The 26684-nt window shown below is 31.3% G+C and overlaps 2 protein-coding genes across 8 annotated transcripts in view; one reads left to right on the plus strand and one right to left on the minus strand.

The window, feature by feature from the left end:
* Window positions 1–2: 2 nt before the first annotated feature.
* Window positions 3–14579, plus strand: LOC141446008 (uncharacterized). Of its 5 annotated transcripts, none has more exons than XM_074112340.1 (9): window positions 3–184; window positions 275–385; window positions 1008–1076; window positions 1184–1306; window positions 1820–1931; window positions 2459–2617; window positions 11996–12098; window positions 12186–12239; window positions 14441–14577. In XM_074112340.1, the coding sequence occupies exons 1-8, from the start codon at window positions 154–156 to the stop codon at window positions 12198–12200; spliced, it is 723 nt and encodes a 240-aa protein (XP_073968441.1). In that variant the 5' UTR covers window positions 3–153; the 3' UTR covers window positions 12201–12239; window positions 14441–14577. The 5 variants fall into 5 exon arrangements, 4 of the variants coding, with proteins under 4 accessions (XP_073968441.1, XP_073968439.1, XP_073968443.1 ...); XR_012453441.1 differs by lacking the exon at window positions 14441–14577 and adding an exon at window positions 5048–5165 and having other exon boundaries at window positions 4–184; window positions 12186–12392; XM_074112338.1 differs by lacking the exon at window positions 14441–14577 and having other exon boundaries at window positions 12186–12392.
* Window positions 7090–26684, minus strand: part of Su(z)12 (Polycomb protein Su(z)12) — a 53014-nt gene continuing 33419 nt past the window's right edge. Inside the window, exons 5-18 of one of the 3 annotated variants that reach the window (XM_074112335.1) lie at window positions 25202–25379; window positions 23973–24064; window positions 22379–22481; window positions 22171–22260; window positions 21385–21481; window positions 20692–20800; window positions 20418–20586; window positions 19918–20111; window positions 19510–19811; window positions 19004–19189; window positions 14533–14736; window positions 12716–12917; window positions 10852–11048; window positions 7090–8761 (exon numbers count right to left, since the gene is read on the minus strand). In XM_074112335.1, coding sequence (XP_073968436.1) covers window position 8761; window positions 10852–11048; window positions 12716–12917; window positions 14533–14736; window positions 19004–19189; window positions 19510–19811; window positions 19918–20111; window positions 20418–20586; window positions 20692–20800; window positions 21385–21481; window positions 22171–22260; window positions 22379–22481; window positions 23973–24064; window positions 25202–25379 — 2124 coding nt within the window. In that variant the 3' untranslated portion in view covers window positions 7090–8760. Of the gene's footprint in view, window positions 11049–12715; window positions 12918–14532; window positions 14737–19003; window positions 19190–19509; window positions 19812–19917; window positions 20112–20417; window positions 20587–20691; window positions 20801–21384; window positions 21482–22170; window positions 22261–22378; window positions 22482–23972; window positions 24065–25201; window positions 25380–26684 lie in introns of all 3 variants that reach the window. The other 2 variants (XM_074112334.1, XM_074112333.1) reach the window with 2 other exon arrangements.

Consider the following 26684-nt stretch of genomic DNA (forward strand, 5'->3'; position numbering starts at 1 on the left):
ATGGTAATAGATTTTTTTTAACCATGATGTCGTTTTAGATTTTTAATTACTCCATAAAATGAAAGTGATTTTCTGATTAAAATTCCTATTCCACTAACATTCCCAAACATCCAATCCTTCGTTACAAAAAAAATAAAAAAAGAAGAAGAAGAAATGGAAGAAAGGTTAAAGGAGAAGAATGTAGGTAAATAAGTTTTTATATTTATATAAAAAAGTAAATTAATGGAATAATACATGATTAATTTGAAAACAAAAACAAACCTTTGTTCAACAGAAGGAAGTGATAACATTTCAAAGGAAGAGGAAGAGGAAATAAAACAGTTGGCGAAATTCTATGTTGAATTATCCTTATCATCAGATGGAAATTCACAAATACACAATGCAGGTGGATATTTTCGCTATGTGTTTACCAAAGATATGCTGAGAAATTAACTGATGTTATACCTTTACTTCTTCTTCCTAATAGTAAACCATGGTTTTAAACAAGCCTACTGGACAAACGTTTCAAACAAAAGTTGAACCCTGTCACAAGAGTAGTTAATTTATTAAGTTTACAGAATTCAGCTGGGTACTCTCTGATATAATCGCGAAAAATTGTTGGGACTCTCCAAGAAATTACGCTTTTGACCAGCCATATTCTTGAAATCAGATTGTATATTAGCAAATTTCATTGAATCCTTATTAATGCTATTAATTTAGGGATAGCATCATACCGTTACATTACAATGGAACAAAAAGTGTAAGAGGTGGAAGTTTCAAGAAAATGGTTATTCATTTTCAGGAAAATCTAGAAAGCTAAACAGTTCACTCAATATTGATATTTGTGATTAACTAATTTTTACATGAAACATTTTGAAAAAAACACTACATAAAAACGAATATAAAAGTGAACCTTCTGCTCTTTTTATTTAAAAAAAAGAAGTTATTTAGGTGACCTCAAAATGCTAGCAATAGACAAGATTGGAGAAAGGGCAAACGAAATAAATCTACAATATATTTTGTTTTAGAATGCGCTAAAATCCAAGATGAAGATCAAGAATGTGAGAATGAGGGAAATGAAAATCCTTCTTCATTAGGTAGGCTAAATCATTCAAGTCTATGTGCGTTTATTAAATAAAATGAATATAAAAATCCATGAACATGTATTAATAATAATAATTTTTGTTTTTCTAATAATATGAAGAGGAAAATTTACAGCGTCCTCCCAGGGCGACATCAGCTCTATTTCCAAGGCAACATAATTCTAATGTTCGTGCAATGGAGCAGCTGGGTTCATCTACCAGTGATACATGCCTCTCTTCAGCAAGTATGTTTTTTTTTCCTAATAATTAATGGGTGATAATAAACATGAAAGTATGAACATGATAATATGATTCAGTAATATTGAAATAAATTTAGCGCATGAGTGTGTAACTCACAAAAATTAGATTACCTACTCAACATTTGAATTAGATCATATTACATCTAATGATTTTGGGAATATTGAGGGGCGGTCAATCAATAAATTCAAACACAAATTTTGTTTCATCTCACCAACGTTTCGGTAAATCTGTTACCATCTACAGGATAATTTAAAATTTGTGAAGTTTAACTGTTGTACCAGTAGATTGGTATAAATAGATTTTTATTACCTCAAAACAGAAACTCAACCAAATCTCAAAGCAGAAACAATTGCTGAGTGGTTTCTTGACACAGAACTAGCACATCGTGTCTTTTTTTTTCTTTTCTTCTCCCTTCTCTTATAAAATTACTTTCTTGTAAGACTGCTAGTCTCACAAGGAATACTGAAAATTTGTTAAATCAGCCCTTCACATTTCAGTTCAACCTAAAAATTGGGAAAAAGATGCAGTTTGTTCGTCTTCCGGTGATATAGAATCCAACAATTCTGAGAAGCACAAATTAAAGAAACAGAAGCATATGAAAAAGACAAGGTATACAAATTATTATTTTTTATTTAAAATAATAATAATTTTACCAGTAAAAATAACCAAATCCCAGTTTCATAATGTGGTTTCAAGCCTTTGCTCGAATGCTGCATTGTGGTTGATTGAAGAATTATTCAACATCAACTAATTAACTAGCAATAAAAACCTGCCGCCCTGATCACTCTTCCAGATTAGTTTGGATCATCCTTCTCTAATAATTACTCACTGGTACCGTCAGATATAACTTCATGATCCCACTGTGTGCACTGTATACAACTAACGTAATGATTCTATCACTATTCTTGTCGCAAAATGACGATGTCGTCATTTTTCGTACTGCTTGAATCTATAAAAACTTATTGATAATAAGGAGTCACTTGAACAAAAAGAACTTGAACCAAAAAAATTGGAATAAAATTTAACTCAAAAGCCAATTACTTTTAAGATAATAAACTAACAAATATATGTATACATATACACATAATATTTTAGGGAAACATTTCAATTTAAAAATAAGGGATTAATATTTGAAGGTTTGCCAACGAAGTGAAAGTGCTCCATTATGAACAGGATTCTGGCGATAAGTATTGGACAACAGAGCCGCTGGCCGAAGAAACTGATCAACAACAGAGATCCTATAAGAACAGAGATGACAGGCTGGATGTAACTTATCCAAGTCTTGGTCAATCAAAGTATGCAATGTTCATATAATTTAAGGATAAAATATTTCGTTATAATTTTGCAAAAAAAGAAAAAACAATCGTAAATCAAACCTATGCGAATCAATTTTGATTTTTTTTTTCATTTTTCAAATATGCAGTGTTATATAAAGTGGAGTAGTTCGAGTATACAGATGCTATCTAAAATGACTATTAGCGATATTCACATCGTAAATGAGTGTGCCTGTTTACACAGTATTTTTTTTTTACTTCATGTTTGAGATATTTTTAGCGATTAGAGACATCAAAGTAGTATCTCAACAAAACTGAAGAATTTTTGTCTTTTCGGGGTAAAAATTTATTGAGAAAATCTCGAATATCTGCTTAATTCAATTCTCATGTTTTTCTTCTAACTTTGAACTTTTTTTTTTTTAAAAAAAAAAAGTTAGTTTTTCCGTAAGAAACTTCTGTATTAGACTTTTGATATCCAAGAAATCCTCCTTAAAATTAATTTTGATGAAAAGAGTTACAAACAAAAGGATCAGGTCTTTAACAACCTAGAAGATGTACAGATGACAAAAGAAATCGTTCAAGAGATTCACACTTCCTCATTTGGTGATTTTTCTTTTAAGGAAGTTTAGTCCTCCGTAATAAGCGCCACGATAGCCGAGCGGTTAGAGGCGAGACCTGCAAAGCTAATGTGTACTGTGGTACTGGGTTCGATTCCCGGTCTTTAGGCCTTGGATTTTATTTAATTGTTAATATAAGAAATTTACAGTAAAGTATTTTTGCTAGTCGCCTCCGTCCAAGACACCTAATTTGGTAGTTGGACGTAAAGCCCGCCTGAAAAAATAGGCATTACTTTACTCACTACTTTACTAGTCCACAATAATATTACAGAGTAATAATAATAAGGGCTAAAAAAGTTTTCAGACAACAATTGTACTGTTTTATTCCAGTAGTTGATGTCACGTATTAAGATTAATGATACCACCTGCAGAGGACGTATTTCGAGAATACTCCCCATTCACACTTCAGTATTGCAGAAATCCATTCACCAATTTAACTTTATTGTAACACGAGTGTACAATCTCATTCCCGAAAAATTGATCAAAACTATAATTGTACTAACTTTTGTCAAACTTATTGTGGGGTCCAATGGTGGAATCTTGACCAATATCAAATAAATTGCTGCTGTTTTATGTTTACAAGTTATGCTGACCGCGCATAGACAGTCTTACTATTCGAAAGTAGCATATTGTTTAAAGGCGACAAAAAAAATTGTTGCAGAATGATTTTTGTTTGTGTGTTTGTATTATAAATTTAATTAAAGCTAAAATAGAGGTGTGGGAATTAGCCTAATTTTTGTGTAAAATTTAGTACTATCTTCTTTGTATGTGTTTTGATTTAAAGTAGTGATTTCATCAGTAAATTATCTATTGATTATCAGAAAGAGAGAGATATTTGACATCAACTACTCCAACAATGGACCAATTATTACCTCTCACAGTATTTAAAAATGTATATGCCCGGTGATAACTCAAATTACAAAAATCTTTCTGTCAATTGTCAACCTTGGTTATGCAGATTGAAATGAAGAAAAATCTGCTCTCTCAAGAGTTTAATCATAGAGAACTAATTAAAAATTGATTTACCACAATCTTGCTATATGCTTAAAAGAAAATTTATGACTCGATTACCATGATTATTAAACTATTAACAGTGATTTCATCAATCAAAGATGCCTGTTTTTGTGATTCTGAGCGGTTTCGATTTTGAATCCACCTTTGGGCATTGATTCAGTTTGTGGCCATCAGCTTTCTCCTTATAAAGATTCTGTTCGTTACACCACACTTATTTGTTATTATTTATATATGTCTGATTCAACTATCTTGAGTCAGTTAATGAGATGGTGGTAATGGACAAAAGTAGAAGTCATCATTACGTGTTTTTTTTTTTGAACGAAAATTCTTAGAACGAAGTATAAATGTGGCCGACACGTCCTAACAAATGAGTAAAGAAATTAAATAATATAATAAATGAGACAAAACGAAGCAAATGAGTTTTATTGTATCAAATAATAGTAATTTTTAGAAGAAAAAGAAGATGAGGTCAGATGGGTACATTTAGGCTTGCAGAAAATGGTCACCAATTTTCACTTCGGCAAAATTTAATGTCGATGAAATAACTTCCCATTACTATCTTTTAAATTGCAATACTTCATGTTGCTGAACAAAACCTGAGATCAACCAATTATTAATTATTATTAGTCTTAGTGGGCAAATGTCAACATCCGACCGCTTGGCTGTATACACATTTAAGTATGCGAAGTCTTCTCATAATCCTTCCAAATATCGGCTACTATTTTGATGTTAAATTAATGTATAAGGTTGACCCTGAGAACAATAGAAGTCGGTTAGAGATTAAAGATTAAAAAAACTTCCGGATGTTGTTTTGTTACAGAGGGTTCTTTTCCTGGGTGGCATGGCAAAGAAGAGGCAAACCATGGGAGTAGGGCAAGATCAGCCCGAACACTGCATACCCCAATCTGCAGAAGTAAAAAAAAAAAAAGTATTAAAAGGCAAGTTTCAGAGAAGCTCTTAGAATAGATATTTGGAGTAAAAAGGCTAAGGCAAGCTGTGATTTATCTTGCCTATCCGCCTACCATATCTCTTCAAGATGATAACTTGTTTACACATTCCCTTACTTTATAACTTAAGCGACGAGATGAACGCTTCGTATTTTTGAAAGCTCGCAGGTTTGGAATTACAGGAATCAGTACGTAATGAAGTTTTTAAAGAGAGGCGTATTGGCAGCTCGCAGTCAGATGACAGTATCGGCTAGTTCTGGCGTAGGGATTAAAAAATTAAAAAAACAAAAAACGCACACATTTAAAATTAACCATTTATAGATTATAATAATAATTAAAAAAAAGTAAAAATCCCATTCTTGTACAATTAACAAAATAATGCTAATCAATAGTACATAATATTTAAATTCGAGCGAAATTACATTATATAAAAACTATTCACAACTTTATATTTATTTAACTTTCTAAACACTAAGAAGCTGATAATAATAATAAAATCTAACAATTATAAATTTAAATATTTTATCAATTATTAAATAAAAATAGAAGATAAAGAACTTAAGAAAAGAAAAAGAAATGAAATAAAAAAAACCTTGATGGTAACATAAAAATTATTAATCACTTATGATAACTTAATAATTATGATAACAATAATAACATGAATTTTATGATTTACACATCCTTTCAAAAATGAAATAGAAAGAGATAAATTGGGTAAAATTTAAAAATATCTGTTTGAGTGAAAACCAGAACAAAACGTATGCAATTAAAAGAAATACCAGACTATCAAATGAAATAAGGTATACAAGAAAAAACTCAAACGATGATAATAATAAATATAAGCAAAAAAAAAAAGAAAAATAAACTTGAGCCTCTTTTTTTGATGTACGTTCATCAAAATCTATAAAATTTGATACAAAATTTCAGTCCTAATATTGTAAATATTTTCGCTTTTATTTAATAAATAAACTGAACTGGTAAAAAATTAAATAAAATCTATGTACACGGAGTGAAACCAAAATGAAGGGTAAAAGAAATATCTGCTTTCCATCAATTTAAAAGAAAAAAAAATGAAAGAATTATCCGATTAAAATATTTTATAAAAATTACATGATAATGCAATAAAATTAAAATAAAAACTTACATTACAAATTTATTTACATAAAAAAAAAGGTATATAGTGTGCTCTGAAAAAAATTTTTGCATATTGGATTTTTATATTTTTATTGGATATTATATTAACAAAGGCACATCTATTTTTTTTTTTCTTCAGAATTCATTTTTCCTAAAATTATATATTCATATTTATATATTTATTTAACAAAATAGGAAAAATAATAATATACACAAAGTTTTCAAAATAATGTAATTTTATAATGCTGCTTGCATAATATGCAAGATATTATCTTGATTATCCTCCTTCTTCCTCATCTATTTCATTTATTAAATTCTATTGGTCAACACCAATAGAAAAAACTATGGTAAAAAAAAAAGATTTGTGATGGTATTGTTCAAGAGCAACTCAAAAACTTTTTAAAAATGGAGATGCTTTAGGGAAATCAAGATTTATAGTAAAATTACTTTAGCAATGGAAAGGACTAGTCAAGTCAAAATGGAATAAAACGTATTGATCAGTTTAGAGAAGCAGTGAAGCTTAATTTATTCTCAAGGACAAAGTTTGTTCGACTGCTGCAAGTCCTAGATTGTTGGCGTACGGACAAGAATTATTTTTGTTTCTTCTAGAGTAGATAATGATCGTGATAATAAAGGGATAATTTCCATCCCTCAGATGAAGCTGATCGAAAATGGAAGAAAACAGTTTTGAAAGTTTAAGGAAAAAAAAGAAGGAATTTGATGGTCAGAAGCAAATTATTCTTCGATATGTGTTTTCTGGAGAACTAACAGACAAAATTGGAACGATCATCTTGATTGGATCACTCATGTTGGAACAGCAACAATTTCTAGGGTGCCAGAATAGCGTAGATGGAAGACCCCGCATTGCTGGCAGACTACACGATATGCAAGATGAAGAATCGAATTGGAAATAGACATTGATGTGGTAAAGAATAGGTGATGATAGAATAGCCTGGCGACTCTTGTTAGAAGAGAACAAGGACCACTTCTGGACCGTACAGCCGTGGAAAGAACATGAATTTCTTGTACTTTCCGCCGGTAGCCCGAACGAAACTTCATAGCTAAAGATCTGCGACAATGGGGGCGGTTAGAGCTATATATATATATATATATATATATATATATATAATATATATATATATAAGACGGCCTCTAATTAAATTCTTATTACAATGATGTTGCCAGGGCTCAACCAACTTGAGCTATAGAGAAATCATTTACTTCAAGGGCGTACGAAATACAAATCATTGAGAATATACTGGGAAGTCATGTAAATGAACAACACTGCGCCCAACTGACCAAATACCAAGAAGTAATCATCTAAAAACAATAACTTGTAAAGGGAAAAACGAAGAATTTTAGCTGAGAAAGATATTAAAGAAATACAAATATTATTGGCTTATGTATAAATTTGAAAGGTAACAAAATTATACTTGTGTATTTACAGAAAAAGGATATTGTTCAATAAATAAATATTTCTTCGCAGTAGTAATAATAATAATAAAACTCTCGTCAAGAGTTTTAGTAAATAAATAATAAATGGAATTACATTGTTCTCACACTTTAATGCTATCAAATTTTGGTCACTTCTTGGGAAGAATTTTTTTTTTCTACTTAATTTATTTATTTTTGTAGTTTCTATTTTAACTAACAAATAAATAATTATTTAGGGTATTTTTTAAAATTAATTAAAACTTTTCAATTTAGTTTTAATTTGGCAGTGAAACCGCCTACACCTCGATCAATGAGATCACTATTTATTTTTACTTTTTGCCCGCTTTTCATTTTCTTCTTATACGAGAAGAAATACAAATTTAATTAAATAAATAATTTAATAATAAGAAGCGATATACAAAAATCGATTGAATGCGAATAGCCTGTTTTATGAATGATTCAATAGTGAAATGTAAACTGAAATGGTACAAATATATATGTGAAATTGACCTCAATGTCCTAATTCTTCGTTACGACCTATCAGAACTTGTTAAGCTAGCACAAAAGCTAAAAATCGGGTAGATCCACAGAAGTTCATAGAAAGGTTCTTACTCTGGGTTTATGCTCATCTAAATCTGTAGTAGACAAATACAATAACATGTCACAGTCTTGTAGATAGGATTAGTGACCTTTTAGGTAGGCTTATAAATTCCAATTTACACTTATGCTCGATATTTTTTAACACATAATTGAATCCTAAAATTCTTATGAAGGCAGCAGAACCTCTAATAATGTTTGCAACAGAAATTAACTTTGAAAATATATAAAATTAATTTTAATTCCATACTTTTAACAATTAACTTTTACTTATTTACACACACGTTAGTGCTCTTGTAAGATTTCCTTTTCATAGTCACTCTCCAGAAATGTTAATTATTTCGTTATTTAATTTTACAATTTTGTTGACTAGTTATACATATTATATTTAAAGTAACCCCAATATCCTTAATTATGCCAGCCTAAACACAAAAAGAAAATTAATTATCTCCTTTTCTTTCTTCTAAAAATGTAAAATTAGAAAAATTTTATTAGAAAAAAGTAGTTATTTTCAAAGTTTCATTCCAGCATTTTGTTACTAATGAAAATTATATAAAAAAAATCATACGGTTTGAAATATTATTATTCAAGAACAGAGTTTCCTTTAATATCAAGTCTAGGGTAGTCATTCTTTAATAATAATAATAATAATACAATCAAAATAAAGGTATCAGGAATTTAAACGTCTGTATTTGATAACTTCAAATTAAACACCACTTCTAACGGTTACAACGGTGGAATGTTAATTAAAGCTTTTTAAGTTAAAATCAGAGTGAATAATTTGATTTTTCTTTAGCAGCTCGTAATTGGCACCTATTCTTTAAATTCTGTCCGGGCTTTTCCAACTTTCCACCTTTGTTAACTTATATGTTTCATTGACTTAATAAAGATTGAATTACTTTCATTAACAAGTAATGAAACTTTTGGAAGAATAAGTGGTTTCGGTTGAAAATGTACTTGATGGGACTAAAATTCTTGGACTTTTTAAAAAAAGGTTCAGAATTAAAGAAAGAATACTTATACCTAAAGAAATGTTCACAATTTTTTTGGTAGATGAAAAGGGAACTGTTTTGATGAACTGAAATGTGTTTTATTGGCGGGCTGAATATAAAACTAACGTTTGTTTTTATTACAAAAAAAAGAAGAAGAATATGGTAGCTCGCCATTTCCACAGCCGAGCATTGAACAAACCAGCCCACTCACCAGCTTAAGAATGTGGAAATTACTTCTTTACATCTTGACCTTACCCGACTCCACCAGCAGGGAAAACTAGTAATTTCCTGAGTAAATAAGATTACTAACTTATATTCTCTACGTTTAACTGTTTTAAGGCATATTAATTTCTTTAAAAATGCGCCCAAAAATAGGAAGGTTAACTGATTTATTTTAACAGTAAAGAAAATAAAGTTAACCAAACCTTTCCTTTTATTGTGTAAATTAATACTGTATTTATAATATTGATAATTGGTTATTCTTTTTCTGGCTTTTTTAATGTTCGAATAAATAACCAAAATCTGTATCCAATATTTTCTTACCAACACTTCTCACACAGTAATAAAATCATATTAGTTCTTAAGAACAAGGGAGTTGACAATAAAAATTTCTCATACTTCGATTAGGACTTTTTTTTTAAATATATTTTTATTTTAGGAACTTATTTTGAAGGGTTGTTTTCTTATTAACATTTTAAACTTTGTGTCATAGTTAGTTATAATCATACACAAAAGTGCTTGTAAAACCAATTTAGATTTTTCTCCTCCTTTGTCGATTATAATCTGTTAAGTCTAAAAAAAAAAAAAAGACACCGATGAATGTTCATTAACCAGTCTTTTAGTTGCAGAAATAAGTGCGACTGAAACGTTGCAACTCCTGTACGTTCTTGGAAACTCTTGACAATGGGGGGGGGGGGGGGATCTTAAATCCGTACACTATTAAAATTAAAGAAATTTACGATACGATTGTTTGCCAATAACTCAGAATGTGATGATATAATTAGGATCACAATAGTGTTGTACTGAAACATATGGCGAAGATACAAAAAGCGGTTCTTTCATGAAACCTACAAAAACCAACATAACATTCGTTAAGGAAATATCACAATACAAAATTAATGTAATTCTAAAGAATAAACCAAAAAAACGCACTATGGAAAGATTCCATTAAATAAATGAATGTGGGTATGAGATAGTGTATGTATGCTTAAAAAAAGATTACTCTAAATTGAGTTATTAAACTCAAAAATTAGATTTTCAGTTAAAAAATATATATATATTTTCCTCTAAAAAAAAACAACAGTTTCAAAACTGTCAGTTATCGAGACGGCTTTACTCTCTTTTATAAAAGTCCCAGGATATCCCTGTTTTATGTGCTCCGGGGAGGGAAAGATTTGAATGTTTTTTTTTTTCAACGAAGCTTTTTATAAATTAAGCTCGAACCTATCCGCTCATCTTGGAGTAAAAAATCTTTCAGGAGATGTATGAAAAAATGTAAAATAATTATTATAAGATTTTACTAAGAATTATCGGTTTTCTTTTTTAGAGATGGTTCAGTGATTGCTGGACCATTTATTGATCTTCTCCTTAACGGTGAAGAAGAGGTTGTCGCTTCTTTCAAAACTTTCCTTCGTAATTCTGGTTTATTTGGTGCGGGCAATGACAATCTTCTTCTGGCATCTGGTGTAGCACCATTGCTACTACTTCGCCTTCCGACCTGTAAGCGCAAGAGTTTTTTTTTATTTTATTATAGTTTCGCATTTTAAATAATCTCTTGTTAAAGCAACGAGGTGTCCCTGAAAATATTCAAACCGAGAAATTAGTTTTAACACAAAGCTATAACGAAGTATAATTGAGACCCTTTGGCAGTTGCCTAAAAAAATCTATAAACAACTCCAACAAATAATTTAATTTGAATGACATCCTAAGAACCTCCGTTTCAATGAAGTTTCATGGAAAAAAGATTTACACGTGCACATTTAAATGCAGAGCATAAATGTATATAAGAACCATTTTTTGAGAAATAATCTCAAAAAAGTAAAACATCAAAGTGGTTAACTTTAGGATGGCCTAGTTCGGGCCTACATAGGTTTTACTACTATTTTCTATTTCATAGCTTTAAGGCACACATACAAACAAAACAAAAAACGAGGATAGCATTAACTGTATTAATACCTACGGTGCCTGACAATAACGCTATGAAAATTCTTCAATAGAGAACAATTTTTCTTTTACAGTTTTTGGATAAAATCAAAGTCAAAGTCTTTGTAGAAGCGGTAGTAGCCTCGCTTCCCTTTTAGCCGCCATCAACGAATACTAAAGAGCTTAAATGCCGAACCTGGAAGAAAATGACATTCCAGGAAGCAAGAATTTCCTCAATTTTTGTTTTTTGTAATCTTCAGTTTCCCACAATTTCTTTAAAAAACATCTTCCTTTTCATAAAAGTTGATTTTTCTTAGCATTTTAGTTGGGATCCCGGGGAGGGAAGCTTCCACTCTGAAAAGAGCAATTTCTGGGAATCCTGTGTTTTTTTTTTTATTGCTTAAAACTATTAAATTCTGAGTTCATTGTAAATCCGCAGAATATGAAAGGGCTTAGAACTATTCGACTTACGACTACGAAAGTGAAAGTCAAGTCAAGTGTGTGTTTGATACTTTGTTCTAGTTGCCTTGAAGATCCAAGAAAGTTCATTGCACATACAAACTATTTGCTCAGAAGATACAGCCAATTGTCTGCTTTATATCTACCAAGCCCCATAAAATTCAAAGTGAGTTTTATAATTTAAACATATTTCTTTGTTATTGTTTGTTACAAGATTTTTAAAATGGTTGATCATAATAATTATATTTTCCAGTTAAATAAAAGATAGAGGAAAGGAATTAGACTGGCTGGCATAGGATATACAATTGTAATTATAAATTGATTTAAGTAAATAAATGTTAATGTAAATAAAAAACTAAATTTTGTTATTTGCGTATCAGGACTTAGAATTTATTTCCAAAATTTGTAATCTAATATCAGAAATATGTAAATGTAAAATAAATAAGTTGATAAAAATCAACAGCAGGCATGTTTTTATAGTTTCCGTCCGGTTTTGGTATTTCATCCGTCAATAGTTCATAGTTTGAAAAAGAGAATTCTATTATTAAACTATCATACACCACACTTTTTGGTTTTTGTATTGCAGCGCCACTTCGGTTCAAAGGCATTCATCAGAAATCTTTCAAGCAAAAACTGCTTAAGTAGCTCAATGAAAAAGATGAGGTGCCATAGCTTGTTTGCTTTTAAAATTGTGAACATTTTACAGAATGTTTGGGATCTTATCTGATTTGATTCCAATACAGATTCTAGCGTAAAAATAGATTAAAAAAAACAAAAATGTACCTTGTCAGAAGTAGGTGTAGGCATTCCTTTTTTGTTTGGTTTCTTATCCGAGGCTGGGGTTGGCTTACTCCTTCTTTGGCCAGAATCATTTGGGTTTCCACCAGAGGGGCTCATACCGGATGAGCATAGATCATCAAGCCATGGTTTCTGGTCAACAGAGTTCCAATGCTCTCGCTGGCATTGCCAAGATTCTTGTAATAATCTAAAAAGGAAATTAAAAACAATGAAATTATAGCTTTACTTTGCTGTAGATATTTTGGGTTATTATTTTTTTCATTGCTGATTTTTTTTTTTCAATTTATGATGATAAATGGCAGTAGATTGTAGATAGTAGTACATTGTTAAACTAATTTACTACAAACAATTAAACCGATAGTATCTCTTTTTACGAAGTCCAAAACTTCTTATTATTTAATAATAAAGAAAATATTGTAAAGGAAAACAGACTCCAAAAGCTACTGAAAATTAATTATAAACACACAATGCCTTGAAGCATGCATAATTTCAATGGATGTGCTATTTTATACGTTTTTGTTTTGACTTTTTTAAATTGATGACTAAATTCAACTTTTATGGGTTTAAATACTGTTAAAGTTGAACCAATCGACTTTTCTTACAATTACTAGTTTAGTAACTTGGAAAAACATATTTTCCCAGAAAGTAATACCTACTAATTTGGAATTTAATGACTTCCAAATAGAGCTAAATTGTTTACCACTAGCATACAGAAGGCTTTCGCTAATGCCCTTTATCACCTGGTTATTAACGTAGAAAGAGAGCACTTTTAGATAAGTCGAGAAAGAAAATCTTAAGTGATGGATTAACATTTTTTAATTTCTTTTCCAAACTACCATATTTTTCTAAATTTTTACTGTGACGTCTTGCTGCAGCTCCTAAAAACCCTCATTAAATCCTTCTTGTTTTTCATAAATTTTCAAAAAAGATATTTGTAAAGTAAATAAGGAAATTAAACATTTTTGACTTCAAAAGTAGGAGACTCTTTGTTAAAATGATTCTTCCGATAATCTACCTTCTAGGCGTGTGTATGTTTTCCTCTTTTTTGGCAACGGCTACAGCCATGTAAACATGCGTTTAATTTTAGAAGTATATATTAGTTTTCTTAACAGAAGCAGCAACCTTGAGATAAAACCTGCGTTGACCATTAGCACGGAGGGTTGTTCCATATATGGATAAATATATCCATGACAATTCAGATCTCAAGAAATCTGGAAGGGTGGCGAGTAAGCCAGGTGACTATCCACAGATACAGATCCGGAAAAATGTCTAAGTGTCCATGCTGACTTAATCTGGCCTTATTCCTTCTCATAAAGCCAAGATAGTTCCAGAGAACATCCCTATTGGTACGAATGGCCTTTGTAACCACTGTGTTAGGGAGGAAAGGAACAACCTGCCTGATTATTACAACCGCAGTTAGCGATATGAAACCTCTGATGCTCTAAGGCCAGAGGAAATATCACGCAAAAATGTTTAACACGAAAAAATGGACCTTTTAAAAAGAATCACTTCCAATAGAACAAAAAAAAAAGTTTGCATCAAAAAGCATAATTCAGCTTTAGCCAAATGCGGACAAATTTTTATCCCAGCAAGTGAACTACCGTCTGACATAAAACAACAAAAAATTAATGACATTGAATTGAACTCTTTTACACCGACTCTACAGTCTATCTTAGCTCCATTTGACTAAAAATTTTATTTTCATTTCAGGATCAAGTTAGGAACTTGACGCAAGCTTAAACAGCCAATTACATCACTACAAGAATACTTACACCGCAGAAATGTTAATAAGGAGTACTTACTTATTTATGCTCTCATTTGATTGTATAATTTCTTGGATTTTTTGCATTGTTGTAAACAACGTTACAGGTGACACCAGGCCGAAATCGAACAAGGAACACATATGGAGTACAAAATTTCTATAAAGATTTTTTTCTAATAATTGACGTCCTTTTTCCTCAATAAACATTGTACACGACAGCGCCACTTGGCAATCGCCGACAAATCTACAAAAAAAATAAAAATAAAGTTATACAAAAAATAAATAAAATAATAATTTAAGAGAAATAATACTTCATAGAAAATATTATTCATTATATTTTAATAATAAATAAGAAAAAAATATCTTAACGCTATACATTTGTCTTGGGGAAAGTACACATACTTTCGACTTCCTTCCTTTAAGAGTTGATTCTAGAAGAAAGGGTTCTGCATTCTTTCCATTTCTCCAGTTGCTAACTCGCAGTTTTCTACCAACCATTTCCTCCTCTATGACGTTCTACTGCAACCTTGGACTGTTTTTTTTTTCTACATCCCCTCAGAACCCATTTCCAACTCGGCTTTATTTTTCTGACTTGTACGATCATGTTTTCGCTTTTATTTATTTATTTTTGTTTCTTTACAAACATTCATCATCTTCTTTACTCTTTAATCCTGTATATTATAATCTTGTAGTGGCTGGAGAATTATAAACTATATAATAAGACCAACGCTTAAACTATATCTCCTTAACAAAAACTTACAGTTTAAAAAGTTAAGTATAAGGGTTGATTAAACGCCAAAAGGTACACAAATCAGCAAGTACCCAACATTTCATTCAAGCTTAGTTGATATAATTTAAGTAATTTTGCTGCATTAACTTTTCCTTCACATTTTTTAGAATTTATTAGATGTCACAGACCCTTATGCTGGCCAGTTCGTTCATAATATTATTTGGTTATAATTATGATAAAATGTATATTATATCTTCGTTTTTAAATAGGTACTTTATTTTAACTCTATTCCAAATAATTATTATTCTTCTGATTTATCTTTAATATGCCCTTTATTCTGAAGTTGTCACATCTTATACATGCATGTTAAAGTAGAAAAAGACAAAGTTAGAGTCGGCTACTGTTTAAATTTGAATCACGGAGGATTTAAAACAATATTTCAGACTTGAATTCGTCTAACCGAAATATTCGTGAGCACAAATAACACACAGTTAATAACAAGTAGATTATTCAACAATTATTCATTTCTCAATTGTAATTTAATTTTACTTACAGTAAAATACTGGAATAATTATCTGTCCTAAAAGTATGCAATACTTATTTATTTTATATTACATAACATATTATAACATTGTGAGAAGAACAGCTACATTGAGAGTGTGATTGAAGAAAACTATATTATTTTCTATAAAGCCAGATAATTATTACCTATTATTATAAACGTTTGACTACTACATAAAGTAACAATTACTTTAATCGAAGAATGAACTTAAACAGACGATTTTTATTAAAAATAAAATAATGGAAATCATTGATGTATGTTGGTGTAAGCATTTTTTTAAAAAAGTTTTTAAATTTTGTAGCCTCGTAATTTTTTTTATTTTTTATAACGTTTTCTTTTTAACCTGTAATTAATAGTTTGATTATTATAGATTAATAGATATTACAGTCAATCTACAGTGCTACTTCAACAAATTTTTTGTAGATGAAAATGGCCAGCATAAGGTTCTGTGACATCTAATAAATTCTAAAAAATGTGAAGGAAAAGTTAATGCAGCAAAATTACTTAAATTATATCAACTAAGCTTGAATGAAATGTTGGGTACTTGCTGATTTGTGTACCTTTTGGCGTTTAATCAACCCTTATACTTAACTTTTTAAACTGTAAGTTTTTGTTAAGGAGATTTTTGTACCTTTTGGATAGATTTTCATTTTTGTCTATTTTGCTAAGTTACATATCTGCTTTACTGTTTTTTTTAAATTTGGAATAAGCAATTCTAACATTATAACCTGATAAGGTGTTAAGTAGGAACCGTAACTACCACTGGAGAGATCTTTTTAAAGAATGATTATAGTTGCGGTCCCCAAACCATCCTCAATAACAATTTTTTTGAGAAAGCCTTTTTATATAAAATAGGAAGGTATTTGTACGTAAAAAGCAAATTTAAACTGCGATTTCAGACCTTCCTTTTAAGAGGAGTAAGAAAAATAAACGGGCGATTACAGTACTTCTCCCTAAAAGGCAAAGAGGCAAAGATTTTGAATCGAACGACAATTCATTAATGTAAATAGGTTCACCCAATGATAATTTTAACGATTTCAGTACTTCCTCTTAGTAGGTGTAAGAGCATGATGGCACTTCACAGCCATGTAGAGGAGCTTTAATCACTTCTTCGTGCTAAATTTTATCAAAATCGGACAAAGCGTTATAGAAATATTGGTAATAATAGTTTTAGAAACGGCCTTACTTGGGTGGGGCAAACTCCCCTCCATATGAGGCGTAGCGACGAGACTTTTAAAGTGCAAATCTGTACAAAATTTCGATTCGAATGACACTTCATTCATGAAAATCAGTTCACTTGTCGATAATTTGAAACGATTGCTATACTTCCCCTTAACTAGTGTAAGAGCAGATCGCCGCTTTAATGTTACGTAGGGGAGCCCTAACTCTATCATCCTACCAAATTTTATCAAAATCGGGCTATGATTTACAGAGTAATTAGTAATAATAATTTTGAAGGGGGCCTTACATTAAGGGGGCTAACTCCTCTCTAATTCGGTGTACAGCGTCGAGACCCCCAAAAGGCACATCTACATAAAATTCCGAATTGAATGTCACCTCATTCATGAAAATCGGTTCTCGCGTTTAGGCGCTACGTAGTTTACAAAAAAGGTAACAACAACAACAAGAAGAAGAAGAAGAAGAACAACAACAATTTCTGAAAATGCCGTTTTTGCTCATTTTCGGCAACTTTTTTCTCAAAATCTATTAGGTCTGGGGGGTTGCAAAAAAATTACAGTTATAAAGGAGGGTTTGCCCTATATTTTAAAGAAAATTTGGGAATTTTATCTTTTATAGAAAAAGAGAAAAAAATTGTCAAAGTTGGGTGTTTTTTAACGTTACGCTTTTTCGTGCACTTTTTGACGATCAATCCTTATACAACTGTCCTACCGGACAGTTTTAATAATAATCAAATCTATCTTTATCGATACTATCTCTTTACAGTTTTAAATCTCATAGATTTCCGTTCGATCTATACGAGTTATTTGTTTTTATTTTTAGTTTTTGGAATCGGTTAACATCACTATTTCTCGGCTATATTATTGCATCACAGTCTCCATAACTGCCTTTTTTTTCGCAATGATTCAGAATTCCAGGGCTATCTCAATTATCCTTTTCTTCCGTTCCTCCATTTCAGAGGTTACAAAAATCTTTACCATCTTATCAGGTACAATCTCAACTGTACTTCTTTCATTTAATTAAATTTTGGTGTAACGAGGTGTTTAATAATATTAGCCTTTAATTACCTTACCCTCTTTCCATCTACTTCTAAATTCTTTTACTAATTACTACAAACTGGTGATTCTGAAGCTTTCTTTGAATTTCAAAGAAATTTTTGAGGTCATCTTTTACATACACTACTCAAAAGACTACTATACCAACGTTCAAAACTTTCTCTTAATAACAAACGACTGATCTACAATTCTATACTAAAACCCGCCTGAACGTACGGTATTGAACTGTGAGGTTCAACGAAACGCTCCAAATCTTCAACGAATTCAATCGCTTCAGTCTAAAATTCTCCGCACTATCGTTAACGCCACTATTTTACGTTTCAAATCTAACCATCCACAAAGACCTGGAAATTACCCTTTGTAGATCCAGGTTGCACGAAGAGCAGTGTTGCTGCGAGAACTTAGCAAGATAGCTAAGTAAACTTTAAAAATGTTGAAATTGACGAATGGTAAGCGAAGATACTTTAATAAAATCATTGGCTGTTTTTTTTCTTTTTATTTATATATTTTTTAGATAATATATTATTATTAAACACAATGCTATCTACTTTTGCTTATCTAACGATGCAAGATCAATTATAATCTTAAAAATAAAAATGAAAAATGTTCCAGAGTATAAGACTGAGCTGGCCATAATTAGTTCGGTTTTAAGGCCGATTTAGAAAAAACGTGTCATTTTATTTCATTTTTTCTCAATCTCTCCTCTCTCACACCTATTCTACTCATCTGAATAAGCCCAGCCGTTTTTAACCTGTTTCCCAACCCTAAGTCAACAATGGGAAAAATGATTTGCAACCATGAAAGATATTAAAACTACTTATACCAATTATGTGAAAAAGGTATTATAATCTAGCCAAGAGAGTAAGAGTGACCCCAAAAGAATAAATTGTAAGTGTTCATTATAAATTTTTTAATTTTAAAATTAACCCTGGAAAAATTTTGGACGTGCATCATAGATTATTGCAAAAATTTAGATGTAGCTTACCCATGCCTCATGATATGAAGATTCCACATCTTCATTAATTCCTTTTCACCTTCGTTTACGTCCGTGAATTCATCAATCATCATCATGGTCTTCTTTTGCAACCATCGTGGATCAGTCTCATCTTCAGAATCAATATCCATTTCTTTAGGGTATATGGGTAGGCATGTAGTTGTATGATGATATAACCTAGTTATACAAAATAGAAAATGATCAGTATAAAAATTTTACTTTAATTTTTTAGCCGACATTTTACTTTTCTTACACCTCGCAAGAAAAAAAGGTTAAAATTGTGCAGATTTTTTTATCTTCAATGGTTACAAAAAAGACTCCTCATCTTCCATTTTAGTGTAATTAAACTTATTAAACATTTCACAAATTAAATATCATCTACTGAATGTTTCAAGTGTCTTTCTTGGTGCAATTTCTGTGTTTTAAGAAAATTGCAGCAGCATGTAAATTGAGTAAGAGAATGTTTACTGAATGTTTAAATGAGGTTTTAGGCCTACCTATTATGACCAGTTATATAAGGTCTAGTATCATTGTCTTCCATGTCCAGGAATTCTGTAAGAGAATTTGGCTGACTTCTTTTTGGATGACAGACAATTAAATGCGATAATGGCGTTCTTCTCACTGGACCACCACCGCTTCGTCCTCCTCCGCCGGAACACCCAGCCATAACACCACCACCAGGACCTTGGGTCTGAGGACAGCCATAATATGTCCCATCGTAGGATTCATTCAGACAAACGTCTATTCTGACATTACAGTTTGGCGCACCGTTTATACCATTTCCGGTAGTGCCCACTGGCTGTTGGTTTTGTACAAAATAGAAATACACATTAGAACTATACAATAAACAAAAATTAAATTTAGGGGAAAATGATTCAATATTAACAAACTAACAAAAAACTTACAACATAAGAGAAATTGAACCTTGGATGACACAATTTCAAATGCTTCAATAAGGAATACAATGTCATACAGTTCAGAGAGCACCAAGGACAATGCATATCTGAAGAAGCTTCAGTCTGTTGTTTAGAATCAGAATTGTAAATAAATTGATATACTACTTGAGCCCCATTGTTACCAGTCTGTTTATTTTGTGTACCTGCGAAATAAAATAAATTCAGCGATTAATTATAAGTACTTTCGAAGGATATTCTAGATGTGCACCTCAGGCAAACTTGAGTTGATCAGGAAACTTCACGCTTTTTTCAGTTAGCTAAAGGATTGATTTGAATTTTTGGTAGTCTATTGTGATTAGAGCGTTCAACTTACTCTCTTCAGAGTTGGCACCCCAATCCATGCACAGAACGACAAGACCACCACTTTTTTACCAATTGATATGTTGCTTTAAAATTAAAGAAAGAATTCAATGAAATAGCAACAAACAGATAAAGAAGAACAGAAATACCTCGAGTTTCATGTTGTACATGTTCGGTTGTAGGCAGTTCACTGGCTGGAAGTAATGGAGAAGGCCTATCAACCATAGGCATAACTGCTTCTCTTGACCAACAAAGACGAAACTTTAAAGTTGGCCCCGAATTAAGTTTTTCAAACGATGAAAGTGTATTATCCCTGAGCTGAAATATTATATACTTTTTTAAAAGAATTATTCAGAGCAACTATGATTGATCAGAAAATCTGCTAGGATTGTTAAGATTTTTACAAGAATGATGTCTACTTACATCAGAATCAGTCACCATATCTTCCCACGTAGACAACGATGTACCTACTCTCGCACTTCCTTTTAATTCTTCTAAATAAAATTCGTAATCACCATCAGTCAGCAAGCACCTAGAAACCATCACTAGGCAATCAATCAATTACTTAAAATACTTCGAAAAATACGATTTTTATAAATAGTATTAATGGAATGTTATATAAAAAACAAAATGACCATTTTTTGAGACAGGTTCTCAAAAATAAGAAGTCCACAGTTTGGAGTGGTAGAAGTGATCCCTACCACTTATGGATATCAGCAGAAAGACTTATGAAAAGGGTAAAACAAGTTTTTCCACATTTTCTTTCGGTATTAAGGAGTAAGATACCAAATGTCTTTTGCAATGTTCGGTTCCCTTGGCATGATAACCAAAAATTAAGAATACCAAGTCCTGGAACTGAAGCAAAGGAAGAACTTAACTGATAGAATATTGCTATTCAGCAGGCGGAAGTGTTAATTACATTTCCATTTTTGCTCGTAGTTAAGAAGGACATGAACTGGTATCAACTAGGTATCCACCTTTTTCTTGCTAAGATTTAATAATCAAAGTGGAAACAAAAGTTAATTTCTTTGTTTTCCGAAAATGGTCATTTTCTTTTTTCTAACACCTCATCATTGCAGTGGAATATAAATTTTAAAAAATGTTCATTCCTATCACCTATTCTGTTTATCATAAATAACAAGATCTGTGCCTAGGGTGATAACTTTGTCTTCATCCATAGGCTTGGAGTATTTTCTTTTTTTCAGGGCAGGTTCTAAAAAAGAAAACAACAAAAAATATAAGTAACATTTGAACAAACTTGGTCAAACATTGAAATAATTACTTCTCTCTTACTATGGTAAGTGGAAGATTTGCTATTATGTAAATTTTTCAAGTAACACTAAAGCAGAGGTTCGCGTTATGGCCAAAAAGATTTCTTGGCAGTGTAAGAAGAAAAGAAGGGAGATCAATAAGGCACATTATCCCATCTGGATTTTTTAATGTGGCAGTTAAGTCAAGAATACGTTATGATGCTGTTGTAGAAAGACACATTATGAGTTAACAAGAGTTCAGCGCGTGGAGCTATGAGGGACTATACTGATGTTAGAATCACTTTAATGTGTAGTGTTAGGTATGGTATTACGTAGTTATGGAATATTTTTTTGAGACTTACTAGCAAAATCCTTTTCTCAACCAACGAAGAGTAAGTAAAGGAAGGAGATCTTAATTTAGGTTAAACGGAGAATGAAAACTGCAAACTATTTCATGGTTGATTCGAAGACAGATGTTTGGCATATACTCCGATAAGTGACAAGCATTTCATTTAGAATTAAAATTTGTACTTGAAACTTATTCTTTAGAGAAATTTAAACAATCTGATTATTGATTAATGTATAACATCTCGAATTTAAAGCCATAAATAATCAATTAAATATATTATTGAAAACAAGAAAGTTAACTTACGTGCATCGTCTGCAGTGATCGTGTCGGGAACAAGACTACTCGAATTCACAGCCACTCTCAGTAATAGGTGATACGATTTAACTACATGGCCTAAAACCAAAGTACATGAAAAAACAAAAAATTATAATTAAGAAAACAAGAAATATTATTTAAAAGAAATATATCAAGAAATATTATTGTCGTGATGCATAAATGAATATATATTTACCAGAAAGGGAGAAAGACTCGGTAGGAATGCTTACGGTTGGCGCTTTCGCAGGAGGTCGCTCTTCGCTCGGATTATAAGGTACATAACTTGTACCTAACGATACCTGAATGAATGAAAAGTAATATTAATATAAATATATAAACGTAAAGTTATAAAGTGTAATAAAGTAATGTCTCCGTCGGGTGTTCGAGGACGGGTGCTAATACCATACATACTTCACTACAAACCATATAATGCATTCATAAAAAATCAAAGACTATTACAGGGAATCGAACTCAGAGCTACATTTTAGCAATATCAGTTCTCGTCTTTAACCGTAGCTACAGTGGCGGTGACTACAAATTATTATTACTAGACTAACTACTAATGAAGAATCAGAAACGACATAATTAGACGGTGAAATGTTGATTTCAATTAATATAGCAAAATAAATACTTAGTAGGGTGTGTCTTAATGGTAACGTCTGGCAGTCATTATACAATTATACAATATTAGCACTAAAGTATAGGAGGGAATTGGTTTTGGGGTTCAATTATTGAAGTAAGATTAAGTTCAGAAGAATTTGGATTATTTTATTGTTTATCTTTAATTTTTTTTTATATTCAAGGAGACTTTTGTTTGTTTTTTAGCGACATCTCGGCAGACGGACTGATGTCCATGCCTATGTTTGTAATTATATAATATTATTATAGAATATTATTCTATATTCTATATTATATACAAAAATTCATCAATAAAATTTTTTATTAATGCATAGTAGGGTATTGACAGATTCATAAAATCCAGAAGGATTGCTAATTTCAATCAATATTCTTTCTTTCTTTTAAAGTAAATAGATATATATAATTAATAACAGAAAATCTTCTATTTTCAACGCTTTCTTTTTTCTCTACAGGATGGGAAAGAACCGGCTTTCAACCTAAAGAGGCGACCTGACCTGGGGCACTCTACAATCTCAGTTATTGAATTACCAAGTGCCGTTATATGGATGCAGCAATCAAAAATGCAGGTAAAAATAAAAACCAAAAAAAGATTCTTTTAATATGTCAAGCCCAAATCTGGTTTCAGCTTGAATTATATGGCCAGAAAGGGCCATCATTCAAAGCATCGGGTTTGATCCATCAAGACAGTTGAACATGAACTTTTAAAACTATTCTTCAAAAATAAAATTTCAGACTCGAACTGTTACAAGACCTATAGATGAGGTGATATCTTTTGAAAGGCACCTCTTAGACCCTTGGAAAGATGATACCTCTCCACCTATTTAGAGAGATTTCGTTTTTTTTAAAAAAAAGTGTCAAGCACCAATCAGGGAAAATTCGAAGCAGAAGACTTTTGTGTTTTGTTTTCAAAAAAAATGTACAAATTGTTATCCCCAGATCGTGCTGAAGCAGAAAACAAAGCAAAGGGGGAAAATGGCCTAGACTGAACTAGGCATCCCAGCCTCCTTAACACTAACTATCTGATTGGGTTCGCACTATTTCAGTCCAGCTCACTCATTCGCCAGCTAACTTTTGAGAAAGAAATCTACGACCCCCTAAGCCCAAATTATATTTAAAATAATAAAATATGCTTTTGGAATCAAATTACTTACCGTCATCACCGGACAAGAAACATCTTTCCTCTTCTTGTGACAGATTTTCAAAAGTAATGTTTCTACTTTGACTGGCTCTTGTTGCGAAGCACCTGTTTTCAGAAATTATATCCATAAAAATATATAAGCAATCGTTTAAGAATGCATTAGAACTTCTTTTTTTATGTGCCTGCGTAGTAAATGACTCTTAATACTGTTAGCATATGCACACAATTCTCGGGAAAAACACTAGCTGGATAATTTACATTCCCTCTTTCTATGAAGGCACTTCAGAATTAAGCTTGTTTATGTTAAGTCATAAACAAAATTAATTGTATGATAATAACGAAACAAATATTATTTGGCTCAAGAATAAACAAATCTACCCACTATCTATCCAAAGCAAAAATTGTTTTCCATCCAATCCCTTTTAGATATATACACAGTAAACATATTCAAGATTTCTTCATAAATTTACAGTATTTTTTCTCTAATTACAGAATTGTTGAGTTTTTATTTACATTTTTAATCATTTTCATTTTGATCTGATTTCCTGATTAGTGCGATTTGTAGCTGATGCCTCTTTTCAGTTATTAGTCCCTTGTCGATCTCTTAGGCCTAGGCTGACAAGACAAAAAGTTTTAAGAGACAACCTCATTAAGAACATGCCTAACGTCCTTCTCAGTCAAATATTTTGAATTTTAAGCTTCTCCATGGCCCCGTCCAGGCACTGCTTTAATTATCATGCAACATTGCAATTAGCTTGTGGTAAATAATTTACTACAGAGATTATGTAAAACTGGAGGTTCAGAGTTTTTTGCCACCAAAGATAGTTTGTGTTATCGAAAGAGGAGAGAATGATGACGTAAAGAATTAGTTAATACTGAATAAACAAACAAAATGTGTATTTTAAGGTGTAAATAAAGTAAAAAAGAAAACACTTTTAATACAACCTGGAAATAAGGAGGTAAAAACAACGTGACATTTATACATATATTGAAAACCTAACAAGACTGTACGGTAGATACCCCAGACTTTTAACAGAATTTCAAAACTTAAGTTACTCCACCATTTTTTTTTGTTTATAACTACAAGCATATCTTAGAAAAGCGGGTAAAAAACGCTGAGACGCTATTACAAACTCATTTAATGATAACAAATTAAATATTTTCTTTAGAAAACATAAACATTGCTTATATACGATATAAATAAAATGGGCCGTAAATTATTTATAATAATAAAATACTAACAGGTTTTATTATAGAAGCCGAGGAAAGTGAGCGTTAGAAAACCACTTAACGGTGCCTGTTGCTGAAGTTTATTCGTCGCTGTTTGCAACAAGGAGTCAACTTTAAATATACTTCTGCCTTTGTTACTTCTTGACATCCTGTGTTTCATGTAGGATAACGTTCTATATAAGAATACGGGCTGTAAAAAATTAAAAAAAAACATTAATCAAATAGAAATAAGAAAATTACTGAAAAGTACATATATTTAACAAAAAAATCTAGATAAATGAATGAATATAAATTAAATAAAATCTCGAGGGGACACTACGCCTTGTCCTCACTGCATTTCTCGAGGTATTTTTTAAACGTCAACTTTTTACTAATCGTTAATTGACTTAATACAGGTTTACTAAAATTAGAGGCTTTTGATCAAAGCTTAACGTCCTAACAATCTAATCCATTTGAAATAAAACGGAGACATCTTTTTCTCGGACGGTGAACTAGAAGCTAATTAGAAATCAATGAAGAGATTCAAGCATCAATCCAGAGATTTGCTTTAATGATAATATCGTACAATCCAATGGAAGTTAATCACCTCCTTTTTTAGCTGGGCTAAAATAATTTTGTGCTATAAAGTAATTTCAAACAAAAGTAAAGTGGATTATTATTTTGATAAGACGCGGATCTTCCCAAGGCAGCGCAACCAAGAGGTTTCTAATTCTATAAGAGTGGATGATATACTAAATTTTAAACAAACAATTCAGTAAAACTAGTTTAAAGATGGAGCTGAAAAGAACGAGTAAAGCAGTACTGCTGGTAGATAGATTTTTGATCAAAGTTAGGTGGTGCCTGGAGAAGGTGTCAAATTGAAACTAACTTCTATTTTCTGTTTTTGTTTTAGGCTGGCCAGGAATGGATTAGTCACTAAGGATTCGCCGTACACATTCACTTTTTTTGTGAAAACATCTTTTTCGTGTACAGGAACAACATTTTGGAAACACAAACTCGAAAGACTATAAAGATGGCAATCCTTCCACTTACGACGGATCATAGAAAGTGAGAGAATAAATGTTAAACGCAATGACCTTTAAATATAAACGTAATATTAGTTGAACTAGGTCAAAGTGTAGGGTGCAACAAAATCAAATCTATAGTGCAATGCCATTTGTATAATAGTTCTGTTAGAAAAAAAAGAAGACAAGTTTTATCTATCTGTTAGCGTTTCTTATGCAGCAGCAGTTCCATAGCTAGATCTATCTAGATGTGTGGGCCGTAACATAGATAGAATCCCGGAAAAAATGGAAAATTAAATGAGAGATCCGTAGAAAAATTTAAGATGCTTAGACTGTGTCGCATAATAATGAAATAAATAAAAATAAAATGAAGAATAGTGAATAAACGCGTCAAACTAAACAATGATAGAGAAAAAAATCCCAGATTCTCAAACTAGGGTCCCATAATCGCTAAGTGCCGAATTTTCTCTAGACTTTGCATTCAAAGTCCA

Source organism: Rhodnius prolixus, unplaced genomic scaffold, assembly GCF_049639745.1.
Source record: "Rhodnius prolixus isolate KJV_2025 unplaced genomic scaffold, Rpr scaffold_1, whole genome shotgun sequence".
Lineage (NCBI taxonomy): Eukaryota > Metazoa > Arthropoda > Insecta > Hemiptera > Reduviidae > Rhodnius > Rhodnius prolixus.

Coding starts and splice junctions, on each gene's coding strand:
- LOC141446008 (XM_074112340.1), top strand. CDS start 154: ATGGAAGAAAGGTTAAAGGAGAAGAATGTAG. Junction 185..274: donor GTTAAAGGAGAAGAATGTAG/GTAAATAAGTTT, acceptor TTTGTTCAACAG/AAGGAAGTGATAACATTTCA. Junction 1,932..2,458: donor AAGCATATGAAAAAGACAAG/GTATACAAATTA, acceptor TAATATTTGAAG/GTTTGCCAACGAAGTGAAAG.